Genomic DNA, 27,142 nt, shown 5'->3' on the forward strand with positions numbered 1-27,142 from the left:
CGGGAGGCCGCCATCTTGAACACGTTGCGATGCGACGCCATTTTGAATATGCCGCCTGATGAGTCATCGGCTGAGGACGGAGCGCCAAGGAGTCGCAGTCATCATCTTACAACCGTTAAGGAATTCTCCATCGGTGGCGATTGGAGTGCTTTCGCCTGCAGATTTTTGGCGGCGGTACGCTCTGCAAGGTGGACTGACGCTGAGGCATTGGAGGTTCTGCCGACTCTTCTCGACGACTAGTCGGTGAGATTCTTTCGTTCTATAAAGGCCGAGAAGAAGAAAACATTGAGAGGAGTTTTCGACCAGATGGCAGATGCATACGAGCCACCGGATGATGCTCATCGCCGGTTTGTTCAACGACAGCGAGCACCCGAGGAGTCGCCGGTGGCATACAGGGGTGCGGTATTGGAGTTGGCTATGGTCGCATACCCGGAGACGGAGCCTGACCTGCTCGAACCTCTCATCTTGGGTAAGATGCTCGAGCTGTCCCGGGATTTGGGGATTCCTATGCCGGTGTGTGGCCACGAAAAGCTGACATCCCGGGCGGCCGCTAAGTGTCTGGATGCCCAGTTCAACCTGCGCCGTTGGAGGCAAGTCACGGCGTGGACGGGGGGGGCCATCGTCGAAGGAGGTGCCGTGGGCTGGGATCCCAAAAAGGCAGTGTACGTGCCTGACGGGGGGGGGCCCGCAGGAGCTGACAGCCGCCTCTGCTCCGTGGTCGGGCCGCAGTGGGCCGGGGCCGCGAGCTGCGCCGCCGACACGGGCACGTCGGGACGGGGGGCCTGCGGCGCGGCGCAACGACATCGACTGCTTCCGCTGCGGGTGTAAGGGTCATTACGCCAGGGACTGCTGGGCTCGTGTCCCAGGTCCACCCCAGCAGGAGGCCTCGTCAACGGACGCGCCGCGGAAGGATCCTCCAGGACAGGCAAGTCGGTGCACACCAGACACCCGGCAAGGCTTGACACCTCATTCATCACCGTTGTCGTGCGATACGGGTGTTGTTAACAACGGGAGGCCATCGACTGGGCCATGTCGCTCGGTAACGCAGTGGCGTAAATTGGCATGGCGGGTCGTCGCGGCCGCTACTGGTTCGTCCACTGTACCTGGTTCTATACAAGGGGTGGACGTGCGTATTTTGGTGGATTCCGGAGCGTCCGCGACCATTATATCGGATGTAATTTTCCATCTGTTGGGCATCCCACCAGAGGCCGTGCGTCCGGTTTACGGGTCGTGCGTCGCTGCGAACGGGGGTAGCATGGGCATTGTGGGCCAGGTGGATGCTAAAATATCTATCGGGGGAGTGTCGGCCTTGGGAATTGTGTTAATTTCGAGGACTCTGGCAGTCCCTTGTTTGTTGGGAACCGATTTTCTGGCCAAGATGCCCATTCTGATTAGAATTAATGAAACCTGCATTGAATTGCTGGGTGGCCGTAAGATTTCGTTTCTGCCGGCGCCCTGGGGGCGACCTGCTCCGGTCGCCCAGGTGCAGGCGCTGTCCGAGGTATCTGTTGACATTCCACCTGGCTCACAGATGCTTATCCCCTTGCGATATCGGAAGCCTGTGCCTGGTCGGCAAGGTGCAATTGGGGTTTTGTTGTCGCCGTCCACCACCATAACGGGCGGATCGGCGCTGGTTGGGGCACAGACTATTGTCCGGCCGGACCAGCAGCCATTTTTGCAGGTGCTTAATGCGAGTACCGAAAATGTATGTGTTCCGGCTGGTACGGTTGTGGCACATGCCACTACGGCATTTATGGCACAAGATTATCTGGGCAGCCAGGGCGTGGTTGCTGGGGTTTCAGAGCCGGGAGCTGTGGATAATCGCTGGATCGCCGAATTGTGTGGGGAAAATCCTTCCCTTTCCGGGGAACAACGTTGTGTGATTCGTAAATTGTTATTGAGTTATTCGGATGTGTTTAGCTCCGACGATTTGGATTTGGGACGCACCTCGTTGCTCTACCATCATATTGACACAGGGGACGCTGCCCCTATTCGGTTAAACTCACATCGGATGAGTCCGGCCGAGCGAGAACACGTTCGAGGGGCAGTGGATGACATGTTGGCTGCGGACATAATATCTCCATCTAACAGCCCATGGGGCGCGCCTGTTGTTTTGGTTAAGAAGAAGGACGGCAAGTTGCGATTTTGTGTAGATTTCCGGAAATTAAATAAGATATCTGTGGCAGATGCGTACCCCCTGCCGCGTATGGACGACTCCCTCGATGCCTTGTCGGGGGCGAAGTCCTTTTCTACGCTAGATCTCTCTTCGGGATTCTGGCAGCTTCCCCTTGACGAGCCCTCGCGGGAGAAAACTGCTTTCCGTACGCCGCAGGGGTTATTCCAATTCAATTGTCTTCCGATGGGGTTGAATGCTGCCCCTGCCACATTTCAAAGGTTGATGGAGCTGGTATTAATGGGGTTGCAGTGGGAGACATGTCTGATATATTTAGACGATATTATCGTCTTCAGCCGCACATTTGATGAACATTTACTGCGGTTGGAGGCTGTGTTCGCCAGGATGCGTTCCGCTAATTTGAAATTTAAGCCTAAGAAATGTCACCTACTGCAACGGTCCGTGCGTTACTTGGGGCATATTGTAAGTGCGGACGGGGTGGCCACGGATCCGGACAAAACAGCGTGCGTCCGTGACTGGCCAACCCCGGCCACGGTGGGGGATGTGCGTCGGTTTTTGGGGTTTGCCTCATATTATCGGAGATTTGTTCCGAATTTTGCAACGATCGCGAGGCCCTTGCACCTCCTTACGGGTAAAGGACGCAAATTTGGTTGGGGACCGCCGGAAGAGGCGGCTTTTCAGGGCCTGCGTGATCTATTGGCTACGGCGCCGACGTTGGATTTTCCGGATTTTGATCATCGCTTCATTCTGAATACGGACGCGAGTGACACGGGCATTGGGGCGGTGTTGTCTCAGTCCAAAGGGGGTGTGGAGCGCGTGGTGGCGTACGGTAGCCGGGTTTTGTCTCCTGCAGAAACCCGGTACTGCGTCACTCGCAGGGAACTTTTGGCTGTTGTTTTTTTTCTCCGCCAATTTCGACCGTATCTCTACGGTCGTTCGTTTATTGTGCGCACTGATCATGCGGCCTTGCAGTATGCTCTTAAGATGGACCAACCATCCGGCCAGTTGGCGCATTGGTTGGACACGCTGCAAGAATTTTCCTTCCAAATTCACCATCGGAAGGGGGTGCGTCACGCCAATGCGGACGCGCTTTCTAGGTTGCCGCAGCGATCCCCTTGCGCGTGTGCGTCTGGGACGCGTAGGTGTGCGCCGATTCAGCCTCCCCCTCAGCCGGTTGCATTGGCCGTCGAGGTGCCTGATGCTCCAATGGAGCCGGGACCGGCTGATGGGGTTTTGAATCTTCCAAGGGCTGTGTGGATTTGGAAACAAATGTTGGACGATTCATTGGTGTCCTTACGGAAGCGGCCTGCGAAGGAGAGTGGGAGTCCGGGTACGGGCGGTGGGCCGGAAACCGCTCTCCGCGATGGTCTGCTCATGTGGAGGGAGGGATTACAGGAACGCTGGCATCTGGTTGTACCGGCGTCCTTGCGGTACGAGTTGATTAGGACTCTGCATTGCGACACGCTCTTACATCTGGGGGTGCAGAAAACCCTACTGACGTTGCAGCGAAATTACTTTTGGCACGGCATGGCGACAGATGTCGTCGGGCACGTTCGCGCGTGTCCCGATTGTGCCCGGCGAAAACCACCTAAACATCCATATGTGCCGCCGATACAGTCTATTCAGGTGTCTCGAGTTAATGAATTGGTGGCGCTAGACATTCTGGGACCCTTCCCGCCATCCGCGAAGGGTAATAAATACTTGCTGGTTGGGGTGGAGTACCTCTCCCGTTGGCCGATGGCCTGGCCGTTGCCCGACCAGTCGGCGGCGTCTATTACAGACGCCTTTCTATTTGGGTACGTTATGGACAAGGGTGCGCCAGAGAGGCTCCTCACAGACCAAGGCCGAAATTTTTCTTCTAAATTGTTGGGGGAAGTGTGTGCGGCTCTTGGGACTAAGAAAATACGGACATCTCCCTACCACCCGCAAACGGACGGTATGGTCGAACGGCTTAATCGGACTTTGTCCGCCATGTTGTGCCACACGGTGAGTGAACAACAATCTGATTGGGATTTGCATATCCCTGGGGTACTTTCGGCGTACCGGATGACGCCGCATGCGGCTACAGGATATTCGCCGTTTTTCCTTATGTACAGTCGTGAAAACGTGCCGCCGATGGATGTGCAGTTGGGAACTGGAGTGAGGAGACCTGCTAAGCCTCTTCCTGATTACATTCAGGACACCATTCAGCATGTTACTGAGGCGCGGGAGGGGGCCCGCATGGCTACGGCCAAAGCCCAGGCCCGGAACGAGCGGTGTGCTCGACGCTCTAAGGGGGAGTGCCCCTGGAAGGTTGGAGACCTGGCCTGGCTCCATTGCCCACAGGTGCGGCCAGGTACCTCTCCTAAATTACATAAACCATGGAAAGGGCCGGTTCGCCTCATCGAGGTTCCCAACCCACAGTCGGCGCGTGTTCGGGTTGAATCTCGGCGTTGGTTCGTTCACACGTCGCGCTTGAAGCCATATGTGGCCCCTCTACCTGATGCGTCATCTCCTGATGTTGCCTTGCCGGGGTCTGTTGCTGCCGACTCACCCTTGCCTGTGCCTGTTGATCTTGCAAGAGCGCCTGTCGTGCCTGTTACAGACAAGCCAGCCATGACACCGCAGGGGACGAGGGGCTCTGCTCAGGGGGTGCCTGCCACGGCTGCGGGAACTCCGAGCCCCGCGGCCCTTCCAACCCCGCTGCGGACACGAGTGCGGGACACCTCCGACGCTGAGCCTTCGGGGATACGGGACCGGGACGTTGGCGGGCCTCCAATAGCGACAGGAGGACTTCATCCTGTCGCTCCTAAAACCCCGTCACATTCCCGGTCTGCGGGAGGGCTGCCGACCGTCCGGGACGGGCCGGCGACCCGCACACGCTTGAAATCCCTTACATTTCGTTGAATTTTATTGTTGTGTTCTTGTTCTTACTGTTATATTTATTGTATGCTTCATTGTCCTTCGATGTGTCTCGGCCGTGTTCGCTCGCATTACTTGTTGTCGTTATTGTTCAGCCGAGATCGGCTGGATTTTTCTCTACAAGGGAGGGTGGTGTAATGCGGGCGTAAACGGCCTCGTGGATGTGACGTCACGGGAGGAGGAGTTAGGTCACGTGGGAGAGAGGGATCAAGTCTTAAGGGGGAGAAACCGGAAGAGAAAGGGGAGAGTTGGAGAGAGATATAGAGTGAGGCCACGCAGGGCGGAGGTTGGAGGGTGGCGACATCGCCACACACCCAGGATAAGACTCGGCACCGTCGGTCAGCGGTGACCGAGCACGGAGGAACGGGGAGCCGGTTAAGGCTGCAGTGAGGGCAGCCGGAGGCCTGCACGAGGAGATCAGCAGCGGAGCTGCATCAGAGTGGAGTGAGAGGCTACGGGAGCGACGGCAGCATCGGGCTGCCAAGCGGGGGAGTCTCTGAGAGAGAGCCGTGTGGGACAAGTGTAAAGAACCCGAATAAAGGACAACGAAGACAGACACAGTGATCGAGTCCTTTATTACACATCTATGGATTCACTGGGAAAATTGCAAAAGGAGTTCCAATTTAGATTTAAAGAGCTTCTTCTCCATGAACAGGACATACAGCTTTTCCGTAACCCATTTTCTATTGACACTAGCTTTACTACCCGGCTTCGCCCGGGTCTTGGATCCACGACGCTAGGCCGCCTTTGTCTCCCCACTGGCGATGTTCATACGCCACAGCAGTTACTCGTTTTGAGGCTGAGTCGACCTAGGGGAGGCCCAGGACCGGTTCAAATAATCGTCACCGGTGGTGGCCGTGAGCGGGAATGGAACTCGGGTCGCCGGGTTCGTAGCGTGGCGCGCTAACCACGACACTACAATGCGTTACGCTTCCGTTGTAGGATTTGTGTGAGGCGCGCCGATCCGCTGTAGGGTTTTAGTGAGGCGCGCCGATCCGTTGTAGGGTTTGTGTGAGGCCTGCCGATCTGTTGTAGGGTTTTAGTGAGGCGCGCCGATCCGTTGTAGGGTGTTAGTGAGGCGCGCCGATCCGTTGTAGGGTTTTAGTGAGGCGCGCCGATCCGTTGTAGGGTTTTAGTGAGGCGCGCCGATCCCCCGCGATACAATAATACTGTGTAATCGCTATAATTTTATGATTTACCGAGCCTATAATAGTAATTGCACACATTGGGGTGGCGGTGGAGTGAAGAGGACGTGAAACTTTGATGAATTTACCTCAGAGTGGCGTGGTGGGTGTCGAGGCCTAGCACCGTGCAGAGCCTCCGGCCTCGCCTGATTTTCCCACTCGGCTGACGCTGGGTACGGGTGCCATTCCCCCCCCCCCCCCCGCGCTACAATAATACTGTCTAATGGCTATAATTTTATAATCTACCGACCCTATTATAGTAATTGCACACATTGTGGTGAGGGGGGAGTGAAGAGGACGTGAAACTTTGATGAATTTACCTCAGAGTCGCGTGTTAATGCGTGCGCCTATTTTTAACGGGAATTAAAAATGGCGAATGCGTCGCTACCCGTTGCCAGGGGCAACCGCCGGACCAATCGTGTGTCGCAAATCCCTGACATTTCGTCCAATGAAACTGCGTATGGTCCGGCGACACACAGACAGACAGACAGATTCACGATTTTATATATATAGATTGAAAATGTGGATACAATTTACCAAATGGAACTGGCTGAACTGCAGAATTGTGACTCTGAAAGACGCATTCAAGTCAAGCAGCCTTCATAATTTCTATGCATCTCTCCCCTCTGAGACATATCATCATCTCAGGAACCATGCACTCAAAATGGCAACCATCTTTGGCAGCACTTATGTCTGTGAACAGACTTTTTCCAGAATGAAACATTTGAAATCTCCAACCAGATCTAGACTAACGGATGCACACTTGCATCACTTGTTACGACTAGCAGTGACAAATATGGAACCGGACATTGACCATCTCATTAGCCAAAAGCAGGCCCATAGTTCACATTGAAATACTGGCAAGTTTGTTGATTTAACTTTACTTGTTCTTCATTTTAAATATTGTATTTATTCCCGTTTTGTTTCGTCACTTCAAAATAAGATATATGCAGTGTGCATAGGAATTTGTTCATAGTTTTTTTTAACTATAGTCCGGCCCTCCAACGGTCTGAGGGACAGTGAACTGGCCCCCTGTTTAAAAAGTTTGAGGACCCCTGCACTACACATTAGGCTCTATCGAGGCCCGTCGTTAAACGATTAGTCGTTAACAGGGGTGCTCGTTGAGAGGAGTTCTACTATAACGTCACACGATTTTGGACGATTTTCCGACCCCCCCCCCCCTCTTCATACGGCGTCACAAAAAGTCATACTCCCCCTAAAATATGACGTCACTAAGCTCTGCCCCCCCCCCCAAATAAAACATGCTTCAAACCGCTTTAAACTATTTTCATAGTGCGTATTTAATGTGGCGCTGCACTCTGATGTTGTAGGAGAAAACATTGATTAAAAAGTATATTTAATTAAGTAGAACGTGTTGTCTATATGTTTTTAAAGTTGTGCATTTTAATGTGACGTCCCATTTCTCAACCCCCCCCCCCTCGTCACACATTGTCACAAATGTCTGACCTCCCCCCCCCAAATGCGTGACGTCATTTATGGACGGCCCCTTATGAGGGCCCTGCAAAGATTGGGTCATTGTTTGGTGGTGTCCAAGGGCGTAACTATGGGGGAGGGGGTGTGATGTGTCAGCGTTATGAGACGCATCAGAGCCCAGTCAGTTACAAGGGGCCCCCCGAATCAACAGATAAACATGTTAAGAACAATTATTAAATTTTTATGTTCAATTAAAATACCCTGCGGTCTACCATGGACAAAGCCCGATGATTAAGCCACCCTGGCTATCATCGTATCAATAGAGCAGCATCAAGTTGCGCGATCCACCCCTTTTGAGGAAATCCTAGATCGATGGGGCCGGCATGAAAGCAAAGACGCACGATAACTCCTGGACGGGTTATCACGCGTCTTGAACGGAGATCCCAATTCCTGGACTTTTTGGCTGCAAACTCATGGCAAGTGGCAAGCCAACAATGGTTGAGAAACCCGATGAGGATGATGACGACGACGATAATGAGGATTGTTATTGTGATGATCGACGGAGTTGATTCCTAGGCGGGATGTGCACTTGCCTACTTCCGATCAGGAGCCAAGTGCTCTGAACCACCCGTAGTAGAATGTAGCTCTCCCCAAAGTAAAGCCACTGCAACTTTCGCGTTGCACGCAACTTTGCTACTTTCTTCCAATGTTGCGTGACTGGTCCACCTTTAAACTCCACAGCTTAATTGATTTCCGACTAACCCCGTAATTGGCAACAGAGTCGAGGCTCAAGCCCTACAAAGACCTGGCAAGATAAGATTACATAACAGGTGATCCGTTATTTGACGCAAACTGAATGATAACACCCTCCCCCCAATATAAAGATAGCAATACTGTACATTAGAGCATGTTAATCGTTTACAGGCTTCACCACTGGCAGCAGGTATTCCGTTCGTGAGCATGCAGGAGAAGGCGGCATGCCCATAGCCGCAAAACAGCTCACTTGGCTATTTTTTTATCATCACAATCACACAATGACGCCAGAGATTATTAGACCAAGGTCAAGTCGTCCTCGTGCTCATGCCTGGTTTGTCTGATGAGCTGTAACAACTTTGTATTTATCCATAAGAGTTTTTTTATGCATAATATAAATAATGAGAGTTTTTTTTGTGAATCATGTTACCAGGTAAGGCCCCACTGAGCTGCTATGTAGCTCTTTTTCCGAAGCGACACTGACCATCACAAATGATAGCGTAACAAAGTGGCTTACGGATTATGTGTGAAATGTATTCAAGCCAAATACTCTAAACGCGTGATATTGATTCTAAATGTGGAGAAAAAACCCAAAGGAACCGAAGAAAAATCCACGAGACCACGGTGAGAGAGACACGCAAACTCCAAATATACAGCAAACTGTGGCTTCTGGCGTTTGCACCATCTGTGCCCGGGCTGGTAGAGCAACGACGATAAAAGCACCACGTGAGGTCGCGAGTCTTTGGATTGACTGAGTGGGGGGATGCAGTGACACCCCACCGCCAACCAAAGTGAGCTTCGGTCGTAACGCGACACGTGCCAAACGAACGTGGATGAGAGTTCATTGAAGACGAGGTTTTGGGATCATCAAGGCTGGTGGTGGAAATTCCACGTTTAGCATGATGGGGACCAGTCGCTCTTGTGGGCAACTCCTGGTTACTGATTTGTTTTGTTTTTAGTGGGCTACGCATTTTAGCGCCTCCACAGAGATGATGATTATGTTGTGCATGAGGTAATCCAACGTGGGTTTGACCTCACTAGCTTCCAATTATGCCTCGAGTGTTCTGACCCCGGTAAGTAGAGGGCAGTTTGCTGATGCACATTGATGACATCGCACCACGTGCAGGAGATGATCGATTTTCCGGCGGCTTTGGGGGTGAGGCATGGGGCGCCAGATAATAAAAAACGTTCTGACCTCGCGCCCCGACTGGATATTTGTGAAATAAAGAGCTTCATAGCTCATCGGATTCCTCCTGCAGAAGAAATATCCTGATTCTAATTCTGATTAAGACAAATATGGCCGAATGAATTTCTCTCCTGAGCATCCCCAGCCTCAAACACCCTCTTCTTTTCTTTACACGGGGGCTTCCCTTTTGTCTCTTCATAACCCACAGCAAATAATAAAAAATAATCATAGAGTAGAGCATCGATTATTAGGCAGCTTCGGGGGGGAGGTGGCGCCGGATTTTCAAAACGCCAGATAATCGCTACATCATGTTTTGTATCGATTATTTCTTTTTTAATTTGTTTACCATATGAAATTTGGATAAATAAAGAAACAAATCGACAAAATAAATATCCTCCTTTGAAAATTGACTATATTTACTGTACCAGACTTAAATTCCAATCTCGAAGCAGCATGGGGTGATATATATACGTGCAGTATTTTCATGGTTTAAGTTGTATGTATAGTGTATAATGTACTCTATATCATATTTAACACTGGATTCAAGCATAGCCTCATTCTTCGTCACGCACGTGGTGCTGCCGATCGCTGGACTTGGTCACAGCCGTTCCGTGGTTTCCTCGGATTGGCGCCAGGGACCGCTGAATAATTTTGGAAGCAGCAGCCGGATGATCGCGCGGTGCCGGATAATCGATTATCTTACCTAATATTTATTATAGCGCCTTCATCCAAGGAATTTTACAAGGGTTATGAGTAGTACAATTAGATGAAATAATGATAATAGTTATTTTCATTTATTATTATTTTATTTCATTATCATTACTCTTTTTTACCTACGTGACTTACCGAAATAACCTAAGTGTATGAATCCTTGCAGTCACGAAAGCTTCAAATCTAGAATTAGTATCATGAGGGTATCTAAAATAATGTGGTAAATAGGGATGGGGTATGGGGAGGGAGGTTAGTGGGTACCGGAGTTACGGGGGTGCCTAGGGATTGAGGGAAGGATGGGCCAGGGTGAAGTGGTGGTCTTGAGGGAGGAGCGGAAATTAGAGAGGGAGGGTGCTTCTCGCTTAATGTGGAGGGGAAGTTTGTTTCAGTGCAAGGAGGAAGTAGGAAAAAGGAGCGGAAACGGTGATTATGCACAAGGAGAGGGGGGAACGGTGAGGAGTGGGAGAGATTGAGATCGGAGTGGGCGAGGCAGGGGGGGACATTAAGCGAGACGAAGAAAGCGTAGTACGGTGGGACAAGGCCATGAAGTTCAAGACTGGAGGACAATTTCTACAATTCTGGCAATTGCCTGACGATGCTGGCTGCCACCATCGGCGTTGCATCAAACTCTCCGATTGTTTAAATGCGCGTCAGATAAACTCTCCAACACGCCCACCGCTCGATCGGTGGTCTTGAAGTGGTCACAAAACCTGGACCTTTGCTCACGTGACAAACTTTATTAATTGGCTGTGTCGGGTAGAGGAGCGTGTGACACAACAATTTTTTTCACGTGTCAAATGTAAACGAGGGTATCTTTCAAGTGACTGAGAATATCTAGGTGTTAATACAATCCACTCTCAATTATAATAATCACTAATCTGAATAAGAATCCAATTTTAGTTAATTTTGTATACCAAGAAAGCTTCATCGAGTCTCAATGCTATTTCCAGGAGCATAACTCTCTTCCCGTAGCTCACCAGAGGAACACAGTATGTCTATATTAATGTCTACTATACAGCAGACTCTCGATGATCCACGTGCACTTTAGCCGATTTGCGGATTGCGCACCTGAGACTTCAACATAAATTCATAACTCATGCATTTCCCCTTAAGCCTAAATGAATAATCTAAAAACAATTATACATTGTTATTCATGGAAATATGTATTACAAGTCACGTGCTTAAACCGAACTCAACTTTCTCGTCATAGAGATCCGCAGAAAACGTATATTTTTGGATTATCCGCGATTTTGAATTATTCGCGGCCGTCCTCCCAGTCATTCGTGCGAATCATCGAGAGACTCCTCTATGTTGAATTTCTTTCGCACCGTACATATCCAACTGTGCCAATCGGAGGTGCAGGGGATGGACAACAGACTAAACACGTGCACTCCACAACCTGCCCTGTCTGTGTGGATCTTCTCAGGGTACTCCAATTTCCTCCAACGTGTAAACACTTAAATTGTCTGGAAAACATCTTAACATAGATAGGGGACCTCAGAGTTTGGGACATTGTTGGTAGCCACGGCTCACCACTGCGTGGCTGCTTTTTCTGCAATTCCTCCTGGCGATTTTGAGTTGTTGAGTGAATCCTCTGCTGCGCATTACAAATGTACGGTAGGCTATTACTGGTAGGAACCTCCTGGTTACACCAGCCCACAGGGGATTATTGTGTCCGTCGTGCAGATAGGGGCTGGGTGGGGAGGGGCTGGGTGGGGAGGATGGGGCTGGGTAGGAGGTGGGAGGGGTGGGGCTGGGTGGGGAGGGGATGGTCACCCCGTGGTGCCCTTATAAAACTCAACGTTTAACCTACTCACGCCGGCTTGTGCCCGCCCTCACAGTAGGGCATATTTGCGGAATACACCACGCTGCCGTTGACCCTGGCCATTGACCGAGCAACCCAACGTTCCTACCAGCTCCCTCCGCAGGAATGTGTTCTTAATTGTATTTTCAATTGTATCATTAATTGTATTATTAATTTATTTCCCCCTAAATTATTTTGGTGTGGGGCAAACCGGCTTATCAATCGACGAATGCCCTAATATTTATTTGCCCCGTGAGTGAAGGTCGGGGAAAAAAAGGGTGCGACTGTGTGCGAGACGACTTACTTGCGTGAGAGGTAGGTAATGTATTGATATCAATTGGCCCAGTGACACGAGCAGTGACGACTGGCACGGAACACGAGGGGTTACTTTATTGCTGCTGTTGCCTGACAACATGGGATTAGAGTGTGACTCGAAGCGCTTTGTGTGTTTTTGTGTGCGTTTCAGGGCATGTTTGTTCGGTCGATTCAGCCTCCTCATATGACTACCTGGTGCCTGTGTGTAAACATCGCCCCCCCCCCCTATCAAACCTTACCTGCATGGTGCTTGCCATACCAACCCCTCGTGTACCGTGCCGGCTTTCCTGGTTTCTACTCGCTAACAACACTTGCCCCAACAGGCTTTAGAGGCGATACGAGGGAAACGTTGTCTCTGTGTGTGTGTATGGGCAGCGGTGGCGCAGCGCTGCGCTACGAACCCGAGGTTTGATTCCCGCTCACGGCCAATAAACAGTGTCAGGGAAAATTTGAAGCGGTTCTTGACCGTCCCTATAATGACGACGGCCTTAAAATCCTTCGTACCTGGTACGTAATCTGTGTACACATCGGCATGGTATAGAGACATCGGGTGACCGGGCGTGGTGTTGCCCCCCCCCCCCCCCCCCCCCCCTATTATGCGGCGAGATGTTAAGGGCGCAACGGTGGCTCAGAGATATTGACTACCTCGCCTGGTATACAGAAGGTCGTGGTAGATGTTGACTACCTCACTTGGTCTACAGGAGGTCTTGGTAGATGTTGACTACCACGCTTGGTCTACAGGAGGTCGTGGTAGATGTTGACTACCTCGCCTGGTATACAGGAGGTCGTGGTAGATGTTGACTACCTCGCCTGGTCTACAGGAGGTCGTCGGTTCGATCCCGACCCTGACGATGCCTGCTGCTGCTGTATATTTGGAGTTTGTGTCTCTCCCCCCCGTGGTCATGTGGATTTTTCTCCGGGTTCTCAGATTTTCCCCTCCACATTTAGAATCAACATCACGCGTTTAGAGCTTTTGGCTGGTCTATATTTCCACGCTATAAGCCACTTCTTTGTGCTTTAATTTGTGATGGCCAGATCGCTTCTGAAAAAGAGCTATCGAGCTCAGTGGGCCTTTCCTAGTCAAAAAAAGAAGTTAATTGTTTAGTATGCCGTGCCGGCCTTCATAGGTTTTGCTCGTAAACAATAATTGCGCACAACAACAACAACAGCATCCTGTTAGAGGCTTACAGGTGGCGGAGGGGGCGATATTTGTCTTTTGTTGCATGTGGGCCTGGAGCGGTGGGTTGCAGTCAGCTCGCCACTACCGAAGTTCTTTTCCATGGTTCAAGTTTGGTGGGGATAAGGAGCCAGTAGAAGAAGGGACATTGCTACATTGATGGCCTTTGAGAGGGGTGGGGGGCACAGCTCACGGCTTGCTTCCCTTAGGGGGAGAGCCCCCCCCCTATCAAACCTTCCCTGCCTGTACCACCCCACCACCCGTGCCCCCCCCCCCCCCCACCGTGCACCCCCACCATCCACCTCACACTCGACCAGTGCTTACAAACATTCATGTCGTTACAGCAGTCGAATATGCCGGTAGACCACTGCATCTTCTGCACCGCGTGGGTCTTTTGCAGCTCGGACTGCTGCTGGATCGCGGGGTTCTGCACCTGGAATTCCATAGCGAAAACCTACACACAGACACTACACACAGAAACCACACACAGACAAACACACACAGACACCACACACAGACACCACACACAAAACACAAAGATCCATGGCACTCGGTGATTCAACTTACAAGATGGTCTGGATGTCTTGTGACTTCTTTCAATGAATTTACCCCTACATTTTTTTCTTTTCCCTTTTTGCATATTCATATATGTTTAAAATGAAACCTTACTTTAAAAAAAATATTCTTAGATAATACTGGTAGGAACCTCCTGGTTACACCAGCCCACAGGGGATTATTCTGTCAGTCCGTCCGTCGTGCAGGGAGGGGCTGGGTGGGGAGGGAGGGGCTGGGTGGGGAGGGGAGAGTGGGGAGGGGCTGGGCAGGCAGGGTGGGGCTGGGTGGGGAGGGGAGGGTGGGGAGGGTGGGGAGGGGCTGGGTGGGGAGGGTGGGGCTGGGTGGGGAGAGGAGGGGAGGGTGGGGAGGGTGGGGAGGGGCTGGGTGGGGAGGGTGGGGCTGGGTGGGGGGTGGGAGGGGTGGGGCTGGGTGGGGAGGGGCTGGTCACCCCGTGGTGCCCTTATAAAACTCAACTTTTAACCTACTCACGCTGGCTTGTGCCCGCCCTCACAGTCGGGAATATTTGCGGAATACACCACGCCGCCGTTGACCCTGGCCATTGACCGAGCAACCCAACGTTCCTACCAGCTCCCTCCGCAGGAATGTGTTTAAATGGGGAGGGGGGTCGAAAGACAATCGGAACCACCGTGTACATTGACTATCTGTCCGCATGGTCAAGTACTGCTTAGCGAGCACCTATTAAGGTGGGCAGCCATCAGTTATATTTGCACCATGCCTGACCTAGAGGGAAGGCTCAGAGGAGTGGTTCGAATATCCTTGGGCATCAATATAGATTTGAAGCTTTCGTGACTGCAGGAATCCATACTCTTGGTTCTTTCAGGAAAGTCACGTAGTTATAAAATAAAAGAAATCCCGACGTTTCGGACGCTTGTGTTGCGCCCGAAACGTCGTGATTTATTTAATTTTATACCTACGTGACTTTACCGAATGAACCAAAGAGTATCCTTGGTCTAATTCGGTGGCTGTGATTTCACACTTTGCATCGCATGTGATGCAAACGTAAGAATATATTTTACCCTTTCTAGCAATAAAACAGGCATGGTGTTAAGTTGTTCAAACACCAAATGGGCACACCTTTTGCAAGACATCAAGTCTGCATTAACCACACACGTTACGGATAAAACGTTCAAACAAACATGTTCTGTTAATAATGTGTACATTGTCTTTGAAACTGATTGACCCACACCAGAGGCATCACCTCACCCCCTGTCAATGTCCCAGAGGGTGGTACGTGAGGTGATTTATAAATGTGTGAAATTGCATCATACGTGAGAGTCATTGGTGAATAATCATGTTGTACGGATCTGCCAATAATAAAATAACTATGATAAATTTTTAATCCGTTTGGTAACCTAGAACGACGTGAAAGACCTTTCTAAACTCATTGATCGGAAACAATGTTGGTTTCCAAGAGTAACCGGCGAGCGTGAACACATCGCGTCACGCACGCAGAAAGTCCGTAGAATGTTTTTGTATTCGCTTGCAAGTAACTCGCTCGTTCGGATAAACCTCACAAGATTAAAACATTTACAAAATAATTTTGATGATGTTCATCATTCGTTACGTTTATTCATCAAAACCGTGTTGGGTCAGACAAGGAGGGGAGGGGGTACAGGAGCCAATCAAGGTTGATAACCACTGCACTACTCTGGTGCTTTCGGTAAAGTCACGTAGGTATAACTAACCAGACAGTATAGATTCCTGCAGTCACGAAAGCTTCAAATCAAGATTGAACCACTGCACTGCACCATTACACTACACCATTACATTAACTCACGAAACACTACACCACTGCTGTACACGACCACCACATTTCACGACACCACTTTCACACTACAACACGCAACTACACCACACCACTAAACTAGACTCTCAACTACACCGTGCACTACAGCACACTACATCCTGAACCACTCTACCACATGACTACACCAAACCAATACAGCACACCACTGCACCACATCACTGCACGAATACATTCCACGACATCATCATACCACTATAGTACACACGATGCCACTTGTGTACACTACTACACCATTACATTACACCACTAAGCCCTATACTACACAACTACCCACTAAACCCTATACCACACAACTACACACTAAACCCTATACCACACAACTACACACTAAACCCTATACCACACAACTACACCACTAAACCCGATACCACACAACTACACCACTAAACCCGATACCACACAACTACACACTAAACCCTATACCACACAACTACACCACTAACCCTATAGCACACAGCCACACCACTAAACCCTATTCCACACAACTACACCACTAAATCAGATACCATACAACTACACCACTAACCCTATACCACACAGCCACACCACTAAACCCTATACCACACAGCCACACCACTAACCCTATAGCACACAACTACACCACTAAACCCTATACCACACAGCCACACCACTAACCCTATAGCACACAACTACACCACTAAACCCTATACCACACAGCCACACCACTAAACCCTATACCACACAGCCACACCACTAACCCTATAGCACACAACTACACCACTAAACCCTATACCACACAGCCACACCACTAAACCCTATACCACACAGCCACACCACTAAACCCTATACCACACTCATTCCATTAATTAATTCGTTTAATTTGTTCTGGCCCATTTTCTCTTCCGCCTTCGCTGATGTATCTCTCATTCCACTCATGTATTCACTCCCTCAATCCTTTCAATCCTTCCATTCACACGTGCATCCCTCATTTACTCACTCGTTCTATAATGTAGCATTCTTTCCTCAGTCTCTCACTCTTGCCTCCTTAACTTACTAATTTCTCTGTCATTCAGTTACTCGTACTTTCATTCATTCAATCTTCGCACTCTCATTATTCAGTCATTTATAACTAATCTGATCATTCACGCAAGTGTACTATAAAACAGCGAAACATTTGATTTTACAACCACATAATCGCTTTAAGGCATCAGCTGTTGAATTTTTCAGTACATATGAGCAGCATTGTGAACGTTTTTGAGATAACATTTTTTTATTCTTACCTCATTCGATAACTCATTCCTCAAGTGCATTCTCATTCCTTCCATTCCAGCACCTCTCACGAGGCGTCCTTCAGGACCAGCCGTTGCTAGGGGATGGCTGTTGCTAGGGACGCCTGTTGCTAGGGGACACCTTTGCTAGGGATGCCTGTTGCTAAGGACGCCATTGCTGGAGAAGCATGTTGCTAGGTATGCTGTTGTCAGGGACGCCGTTTCAAGCTATGTCTGTTGTTAGGGACGCGATTGCTTGGGACGCCTGTTGCTAGGGAGGCCGTTGCCAGGGACGCCGTTTCTATGAATGTCTGTTAGGGATGCGATTGCTTGGGACGCCTGTTGCTAGGGATGCCGTTGCTAGGGAGGCCATTGCTAGGGACGCCGTTGCTAGGGATGTCTGTTGTTAGGGACGCTATTGCTAGGGATGCCGTTGCTAGGGATGCCGTTGCTAGGGATGTCTGTTGTTAGGGACGCTATTGCGTGGGCCGCCTGTTGCTAAAGGATACCGTTGCTAGGAGGACTTTGTGGTGCACACAAAAGCGTTCGGATTATTTGAATGTTATAGTTCAAGCGACATGTTTTCTTTCACGCCCATAGCTCGTGAATAAAAGGTCGTCATCTGTAGATGCTTGCACGCCTGCAGACAACCCACTTTCGATCTTTACCAAATTTGTACATACACACAGCTTGAAAAATCTGAATTGGTATAAGGGTTGTTCAAAGTGACACGGGGACAAAGATCCTCTTGTATAGCCTTAAAGGCAGGGCACGGCACACAGGGGGGTGGGTGGCCAGCACCACGCCTGGCCACCTTTCCCTCACGAGTGGCGATGTTTACACACCGCACCAGGTATTCATTTGACGCTGAGTCGACCTAGGGGAGGTCCAGGACCGGTTTCAGATAATCTTTACTGGTTTTGGCCCTCGAGCGTGAATCGAACTCGGGTGGCCGGGTTCGTAGTGCAGCGCACTAGCCACCACCCTACCGCTCCCCACATGCATATACACACATGCATAGAACGGAAACAGGTTATATATGTACTTGTTCTGGCACTAAAATAAGAGACAGATGTTATTTTCATGCTCTATTCTCAATCTTGCAGTTGGAGCACTAATACGCTTTCTACGTAATGATATGCCAAGATAATATGGATTGTGAGCATTTAAAGGATATTCTGGCGAAAGAATTGCGGTTATAGGAACGCAGATTTAAAAAATTGAGGAATTTTTTAGATCGAGCATATCTCTTCTGCAAATCAGTTCAACATTTATATTCCTAGATTTGAAGCTTTCGTGACTGCAAGGATTCATATTCTTAGGTTCTTTCGGTAAAGTCACGTAGTAAAAAAATAACATTCATATGTTACACAGAAAATCCCGTGGAGCCAGTTACCCAGCTAGTTTCGATGGCAAAGACCCGCAGCAGCCACTAACAATCGAGTTATTGTTGGGGTGGAGATGTGCCCAGCTAGCAGTCATCCAGGAAATTCGACTCGTGGATCGTTTCTCCACAGTAGAGGAGACCCTTGGATATCGGGGGGGGGGGGGGGGGGTTACGTCCTTGGAAAGTGCCACGATAGGCAAACCCGCGATATGCAATGCCTTACCCTAAATAACGACGTTAGGTGCACGGCATCCAAAAATAGGCAACATCACAATTTAAATAAGTACCGTAATGCGTGCCAAATAAACGAAAAAATACATCATTTAAGTAAACATGAAAAAAAACCGTTACAAAAAAATATTCCTAGAAAATAAAGAGTCATTTAAGTATTCAAAACTTTACTGATGATGATCCAAAGCGGGGTGTGTTTTTTGTCCATGAGTGGGAAGCGGTCGTGCTAAGGTTAGCGCTACGCTGCGGTACGAAACCGTCGACCGAGCTCGATTACCGCTCACGGCCAACACCAGTGACGATTATCTGAACCGGTCTGGGTCCTCCCCTAGGTCAAATCAGCCTCAAATAAAAACCTGGTGCTATGTATAAATGTCGCCACTAGAAAGACAAAAGGCAGCTGACCACCCACCCCTTGCGAACTTAAAAGGTGCTCGCTAACAGCACTTGCCCCAACAGTCTGTTAATAGGCTATACGGGGTGATCATTGTCGACGGGTCTTTGATTGTCCGCGAGATTCAAAGGTTGAGGTGGAGCTGACTGCCTCGTGTCGCTCGCCCACCCTGCACCATGGCATCAGCCACATAGCACCATCAATCGAGAAGCTTCTCAAGTGATCCTTTCGTGCATGCCCGCGAAAGGCCAAAACGAACCCCCGCCATAACTAAATGGGTGTGCAGAGGTTGCCTGCGATAGGTCAAAATCGAGAGCGATAAACCCGCGAAAGCCAAGGGTCTGCTGCAGTATGGTCGATAAAGGAAGATTGATGATACCGTAAGTCGTCGCTTAACGCAAGAAATTGTCACGATCACGTTACAGTCATAGAATGTTTGTCTGGGAATGGATTTTTTTATTTTTATCTGTGAAAATGTCATGCAAACTGCATCCAAACGTTAAATTCATGATAATTACGTGAATAAAATTATATGAATAAGAAAAAATTGAAAATTGAATTTGGAGCCAATCACCTGAACAACTGCTTCTACAACTACAAACACCAACATCTCCACCGTCATCATCAATACCTCCATCACCATCGTCACCACCACTATCACCACTGCTAGCACCACCAGCACCACAATCACCACCACTGCCATCATTACCACCTCCATCACCACCACTACTATTACCAATACCGCCATCATCACAACAATCATCACCACTCCAACCACCATCAATCACCACCATGATCACCACCATCACCAACTCGATCACCACCTTCATCACCATCGTCCCCTCCCTGCATGTGCTGCAAACGCCGCCACTCACCTCGGCACTCGACGAGAAGTGGATCGGAGGTGGGGTGCAGGAAGGACGGGGGATGCCGCCTCACTTTTAAACCCCACAACCTGCCCCCAATCCATAGGTCACGTGACACGAGGGCTGGACACAGAAGGGTGTGTGTCAAGGCGGTGATAATTAACTTACCCCTAATCATTGTATTTTATGTGGCTCATGATAGGACCACCGCTAGCTACTCCGTTATCAGTGGTTTAGCATTCCATTGCTTTTTGTATGTATGTTGAACTTCTTTTCTACCGTACATAGCCAACTGTGCTTTTTCAAAGGTGCGGTGTATGAATGTTTAACTTCTTTCGCACCTTCTTCGTTCTTTCTGTAAAGTCACGTAGAAGGAAAATAATAAAATAATAAAAATAAAACATAATAAAATAATTCTCACGACGTTTCGGCCACAACGCAGGCAGCCGTCCTCAGGTGAAGACCAGGTCTGTCGGGGAGACAGCGCATTCAGACGCTGTCTCAGAATCAGAAACGGTTTTAATTGCCATGAAAGTTTACACATACACGGAATTTACTATGGCCGGAAGGTGCATACATTCAACATTGAGCAATCTTAAGAACTCGAATAGGTGATATACAGTCTAACTATACTAACGTTACAAAATATAACTAATACTAACGGGCTAAAGTATTTAAAATTATGAATAAGTAGACCATATAAAATGTGAAATGTAAAATGTAAATTAGCCATAATATACAATCTTAGAATACAAAAATACAAATAAGATAACACGTTGTAAGTATGACTAGGTGTAATTATGTAGATAAAATGTTATAGTCAGTGTAAAAGTCATTTTAAGTGTAAAAGTCATTTAAGCCCTTGGCCTTGTTGAAGAGGCCAACAGCGGATGGGAAGGAACTGTTTTTATGACGTGAGGTTTTGGTCCTGATGGACCGCAGCCTTCTGCCGGAGGGGAGTATCTGGAACAGAGAGTATCCAGGGTGAGAGGAATCGTCCACAATCTTCCTCACTCGCCTCAGGGTCCTCAAGGTATGCAAGTCCTCAAGGGTTGGTAGATTACAACCTTCTCAGCAGTGCGGATGATACGCTGCAGTCTGCTCTTGTCCTTGGCAGTGGCAGCAGCATACCAGATGGTGATGGAGGAGGTGAGGATGGACTCAATGATGGCTGTATAGAAGCACACCATCATTGTCTTTGGCAGATTAAATTGCTTCAGCTGCCATAGGAAGTACATCCTCTGTTGAGCTCTCTTGATAAGGGAGCTGATGTTCAGTTCCCACTTGAGGTCCTGGGAAAGAATAGTGCCCAGGAAGCGAGAAGGACTCCACATTGTTCACTGGGGAGTCGCACAGGGTGATGGGGGTGAGTGGGGCTGTATTCTTCCTGAAGTCCACAACCATCTCCGCGGTCTTAAGAGCATTAAGCTCCATGTTGTTCTGGCTACACCAGGTCACCAGGTTGTCAGCTTCCCTCCTATAATCAGACTCACCATTAGAGATGAGCCCAATTAGAGTGGTGTCGTCCGCAAACTTCAAGAGTTTGGCGGACGGGTGACTGGAGGTGCAGCTGTTGGTGTACAGGGTGAAGAGCAGAGGGGAAAGAACGCAGCCCTGAGGAGATCCGGTGCTGATGGACCTGGAGGCAGAAACTTGTGATCCCAGCTTAACGCACTGCTTCCTGTCAGACAGGAAGTCTGTGATCCATCTGCAGGTGGAGTCTGGCACGTTCAGCAGGGAGAGCTTGTCCTGAATCAGGGCAGGGATGATGGTGTTAAAAGCCGAGCTAAAGTCCACAAACAGGATCCTGGCGTAGGACACTGTGGAGTCCAGATGCTGTAGGGTGAAGTGGAGAGCCATGTTAACTGCGTCATCCACAGACCTGTTGGCTCTGTAGGCAAACTGAAGGGGGTCCAGGAGAGGGTCTGTGATGGCTTTGAGGTGTGCCAGGACCAGGTGCTCAAAAGACTTCATTACCACGGAGGTAAGGGCGATGGGTCTGTAATCATTTAGTCCTGTTGGCCTTGGCTTTTTGGGCACTGGAATGATGATGGAGGACTTGAGACAGGCTGGTACATGGCATGTCTCCATGGAGGTGTTAAAGATGTTGGTGAACACCGGAGACAGCTGGTCCACACAGTGCCTGAAAGTGGCTGGAGAGACACAGTCCGGCCAGCTGCTTTGCGTGGGTTCTGCCTCTTGAAAAGTCTTTTAACTTCTCTCTCCTGAATGGAGATAGTTGTCTCTGTAGTGGGGGGAGGGATAGGGGCCTCTTGGGTGGGAATGGGTAGTTCAGGACAGTCCAATTGTCTTTCAAATCTGCAGTAGAACTCGTTCAGGTCGTTGGCCAGGCGGGAGTCGTTAGTGGTGTGGGCGGCTCTGGGCTTGTAGTTGGTGATCTGCCTGAGCCCTCTCCAGACAGAAGCAGAGTCGTTAGCAGAGAACTGGTGTTTTAGTCTCTCTGAGTACAGTCGTTTAGCCTCTCTCACCGCCTTGCTAAACCTGTTCTTCGACTCCTTGAATCTGTCTCTATCCCCACTCTTAAACGCTTCCTCCTTCTCCAACCTCAACCTTCTGAGCTTTGCTGAGAACCAGGGCTTGTTGTTGTTGAAGTTCACCCTCGTGCGTGTTGGAATACAGCAGTCCTCACAGAAGCTGATGTACGACGTCACAGCCTCTGTGAGTTCATCCAGACTATTGGTAGCAGTCGTGAACATATCCCAGTCAGTACAGTCCATGCATGCCCGCAATTCCTCTATAGCCTTACTGGTCCACTGTTTAGATGTCCTCACAGCAGGTTTACAGAGCTTTAGTTTCTGCCTGTATGCAGGAATTAGGTGGACCATGACATGGTCAGAGTGTCTCAGTGCTGCTCTGGGGACAGCGTGGTAGGCTCTACTGACTGTAGTGTAACAGTGATCCAGAATGTTCCCTTCTCTGGTAGGGCATTTAATGAATTGTCTGTATTTGGGGAGTTCGTGGCTGAGGTTGCCTTTGTTGAAGTCGCCAAGTACGATAACCAGCGAATCTGGATTTGCTCGCTCCACACTCAGAATCTGGTCGGCAAGCATGCGTTGGGCCTCTTTAACCTGAGGACCCGGCGGCAAATATACTCCGACCATAATGAGCAACGCGAACTCGCGAGGCGAGTATAAAGGTTTACAGTTTATAAAAAATGATTCAAGGAACGGAGAACAATGTCGCAGAATCACTGTGACATCTACACACCAGCCACTAATAATGTAAAAACATATACCACCGCCTTTCGTCTTGTCGGAGAGTGCTATGTCCCGATCCGATCTTACGAGTTGGAAGCCTGCCAGTTGTAACGCAGTGTCTGGGATCAAATCACACAGCCATGTCTCTGTGAAGCATAAAATAGAAGATGAAATAAAGTCTCTGTTTTTCACCATCAGTAGCTGAAGTTCGTCCATTTTGTTACATAGTGAACGTACGTTGGAGAGGAAAAAGCCCGGAAGCACTGTTCGGATCCCGCGTCTGCGTAGCCGTACTAGAGCCCCCGACCGTTTACCCCTTCGGCAGCGTTTTGCTGCTCGAGTAAAGCCTTGCGCGGTTTTGACTAGAATGCCCACTAATTCTGCTGCCGGAAGCAGAAAAGTGGGAAATAAGTCCACAGCAGTTGTTTCCCTGATGTTTAGAAGTTCGTCTCTTGTCAGAGAACTCCGAAAATCTTGGCAGAACACTGAATTAACAGACAAAACAAGACAAAACAGGGCGCACCGACTGGCTGAGGCTACCATCATCGGCGCCATCTTCTCACCAGCACGAGTGTGCTGAGCAGCAGGCCCCTCTCGCCAGCACAGGTGTGCTGAGCAGCAGGCCTCTCTCACCAGCACGGGCGTGCTGAGCAGCAGGCATCTCTCACCAGCACGGGTGAGCTGAGCAGCAGGCATCTCTCACCAGCACGGGTGTGCTGAGCAGCAGGCCTCTCTCACCAGCACGGGTGTGCTGAGCAGCAGGCCTCTCTCACCAGCACGGGTGTGCTGAGCAGCAGGCCTCTCTCACCAGCACGGGTGTGCTGAGCAGCAGGCCTCTCTCACCAGCACGGGTGTGCTGAGCAGCAGGCATCTCTCACCAGCACGGGTGAGCTGAGCAGCAAGCCTCTCTCACCAGCACGGGTGTGCTGAGCAGCAGGCCTCTCTCACCAGCACGGGTGTGCTGAGCAGCAGGCCTCTCTCACCAGCACGGGTGTGCTGAGCAGCAGGCCTCTCTCACCAGCACGGGTGTGCTGAGCAGCAGGCCTCTCTCACCAGCACGGGTGTGCTGAGCAGCAGGCCTCTCTCACCAGCACGGGTGTGCTGAGCAGCAGGCCTCTCTCACCAGCACGGGTGTGCTGAGCAGCAGGCCTCTCTCACCAGCACGGGTGTGCTGAGCAGCAGGCCTCTCTCACCAGCACGGGTGTGCTGAGCAGCAGGCCTCTCTCACCAGCACGGGTGTGCTGAGCAGCAGGCCTCTCTCACCAGCACGGGTGTGCTGAGCAGCAGGCCTCTTTACCAGCACAGGACACAGGTATGCTGAACAGCAGGCCTCTCCCAACAAAGGTGTGATGAACAGCAGGCCCCTCTCGCCAGCACAGGTGTGACTGAACAGCAGGTCTCTCTCACCAGCACAGGTAATCGAGCAAAACAAGACAAACAGGGCGCACCGACCGGCCAAGGCTGCCATCATCGGCGCCATCTTGCCACATCCATACATACCGACAGACCTGGTCTTCACCTAAGGACGGCTGCTTGCGTTGTGGCCAAAACGTCGTTAGAATAATTTTATTATGTTTTATTTTTATTATTTTATTATTTCCCTTCTACGTGACTTTACCGAAAGAACCAAGAAGATGAATCCCTGCAGTCACGAAAGCTTTAAATCGAAATTCTTTTGCACCGTACATAGCTAACCATGCTTATCAGAGGTGCAGTGTATCTATGTATATTTATCTTATTTCGCACTGTACATAGCCAATCATGCTAATTGGAGGTGCGGTGTATGTATGTTGAACTTATTTTGCACTACACGCAGCCAACCGTGCTAATCGGAGGTGCGGTGTATGTATGTGTAAAGAGTCCACCAGACGAAGTCCAAGATGCCACACTTTTCTTTATTCTTGCGTGAGCTCACACCCCACGTGTCCACCTTACTCCGATTCCCTCCATGAAGCGCCCCGATCGCCCCACCTTAACCTGTAACGTCATTTCTCTCTCATTGGGCGTTCCCTCTCGCTCTCACCTCGCTTACTCTCTCTCCTTCCCCTCGTGACATCATTCTAACACTGTAACCTGGGATTATGTAAGTATTCTCGGATCATGTAAATATTAGCACTACATAACCCCCCCCCCCCCCCGAAGAAAAAGTCCTCAACTTAACACGAGCTGTGCATATCCAAGGGATTCGGGGTAACCCTGATGGTAGGGGAGTAGGGAGAGAGAAACAACTCTTTTGTTGGTTAATAAACAAGCAATTTCGAACTCAACCAGAGTCCTTCCACTTTGTGTGTGTAGGTGTGAAGTGCATGTGTATACAGAACGGAATTCAAGACAGCAATAAACGAGTTATGATTGGAAGGTCTACCGGACCTTCCAACTGTAACAAGCGAACAACCGATGAACAACCTCCAGCACGAAGGAACAACAGTGTCATTTTCATCCGCAATTTCGTGTTCTTGCATGTGGTGGTTGTTCATAACCGTGGGAGCATAGCCCGGGCCCGTGCCTGGATAACCAGACCATTTATCCACGGCTCGGTCACATGCTGCCGCACCTCCTTTGTCACGGGCGGTCCTGGGGAAGGAAGACAACCTTGTTGAGGTTGGTTCATCACGGCAAGTAACCTCCTTGACCCCGGCAGTGATGATGAATGTGAGTGAAGGGTTGAAAATGTAGAGGTGTTCACGGTAACCAGGTTTTTGGTGCATATAGTGGGTGCTCTTCCGAGTCTAGTGGTGCATGTGTGGTAGGCATCGACCAGTCCGGCTTTAGATGGGTGGGATGTACATACCATAACCGACGTCCCAATTGGACACATACACATTGAGGCCTGAGAATCTCCACTATGTTCACAGAGCCCTGCCACAGACGGTGCAGTTTAGGCGATCCCTCAGTGGACCTGTGGGCAGTGTAGCCACGTGCTCGCCACTTCGAAAGGCAGAGGCGTCACTCCCTTTTGTCTAGCCCGTTCATTCGCGGAACAGGCAGAAGCCGCTGCAGCTTGTGCTGCCTCCCTCGCCATATCCCACTGCTGCATGACCCGTCGTACCGCTATTGATCATTTTGCAGCCTCAGTTGGGAGGTCAAAAGGCTGGCGCTCGATGGGAGGTTCTGGCTCCCTACTATACATCAAATATAATTGAGAGTATCCCGTTGACACATGCGGGGCTAACCGTTATGCCACAACAACGCTGTGTAAGACCCAGTCCGTCTAAGTGTCATTGACCTCCTGACATAGCATGGAGATGATGATGCGATTTAGTCGTTCCACCATCCCATCGGTTTGTGGGTGGTACTGAGAAGTGCATACTTTCTCAGTGCCTAGGAAGTCGCACGCTTACGGTATAAGTTTTGAGGAAAAATTACTACCCTGGTCTGTTAGACTTTTTTAGGGGCCCATTTATCCATAACATATCCATGCACAAAAGCTTCTGCCATTGACTGAGCAATTTGATCTGGCAGGGGCGATGCCACTGGCCATCGCATGAACTACTCGGCCCCAACTAGCAGATATTTGTGACTTCTGTCGGTACGAGGTAGGGGTCCAAATATATCTAGGGCCACCAACTCATTGACCTGGTAAACCTCGATTGACTGTAGGGGAACTTTGACCGGGTGTGCTGGCAGTTTCCGCCACACACATTCTACACATGAGGCCATCCATCCTTGATTATCTGCCATCATGCCCGGCCAAAAAGAATACGTTTTTATAATAGAGAGTGTTTCCAGCTCCCCCAAATGCAGGAGGCAGCTGCCTTGCACCTCCGCAAATAACTTTTTGCGTTTGGAAGTCAGTATGATGACACAGTAGGACCGTGTGTCGATTTCCCAATGC

General features: G+C 49.9%; 1 protein-coding gene across 2 annotated transcripts in view; it reads right to left on the minus strand.

Moving 5' to 3' along the window:
- LOC133358547 (cornifelin homolog B-like) overlaps positions 1 to 20,132 on the minus strand; it is a 31,736-nt gene extending 11,604 nt beyond the window's left edge. Inside the window, exons 1-2 of one of the 2 annotated variants that reach the window (XM_061576913.1) lie at positions 20,099 to 20,132; positions 13,924 to 14,066 (exon numbers count right to left, since the gene is read on the minus strand). In XM_061576913.1, the coding sequence (XP_061432897.1) occupies positions 13,924 to 14,044 (121 nt within the window). In that variant the 5' untranslated portion in view covers positions 14,045 to 14,066; positions 20,099 to 20,132. Of the gene's footprint in view, positions 1 to 13,923; positions 14,067 to 17,223; positions 17,343 to 20,098 lie in introns of those variants that run through there. The other variant, XM_061576912.1, reaches the window with a different exon arrangement.
- Between the last annotated feature and the right edge of the window lie 7,010 nt (positions 20,133 to 27,142).

The sequence above is a fragment of the Lethenteron reissneri genome, chromosome 62 (assembly GCF_015708825.2).
Source record: "Lethenteron reissneri isolate LAM-NWPU_2019-01 chromosome 62, ASM1570882v1, whole genome shotgun sequence".
NCBI lineage: Eukaryota > Metazoa > Chordata > Hyperoartia > Petromyzontiformes > Petromyzontidae > Lethenteron > Lethenteron reissneri.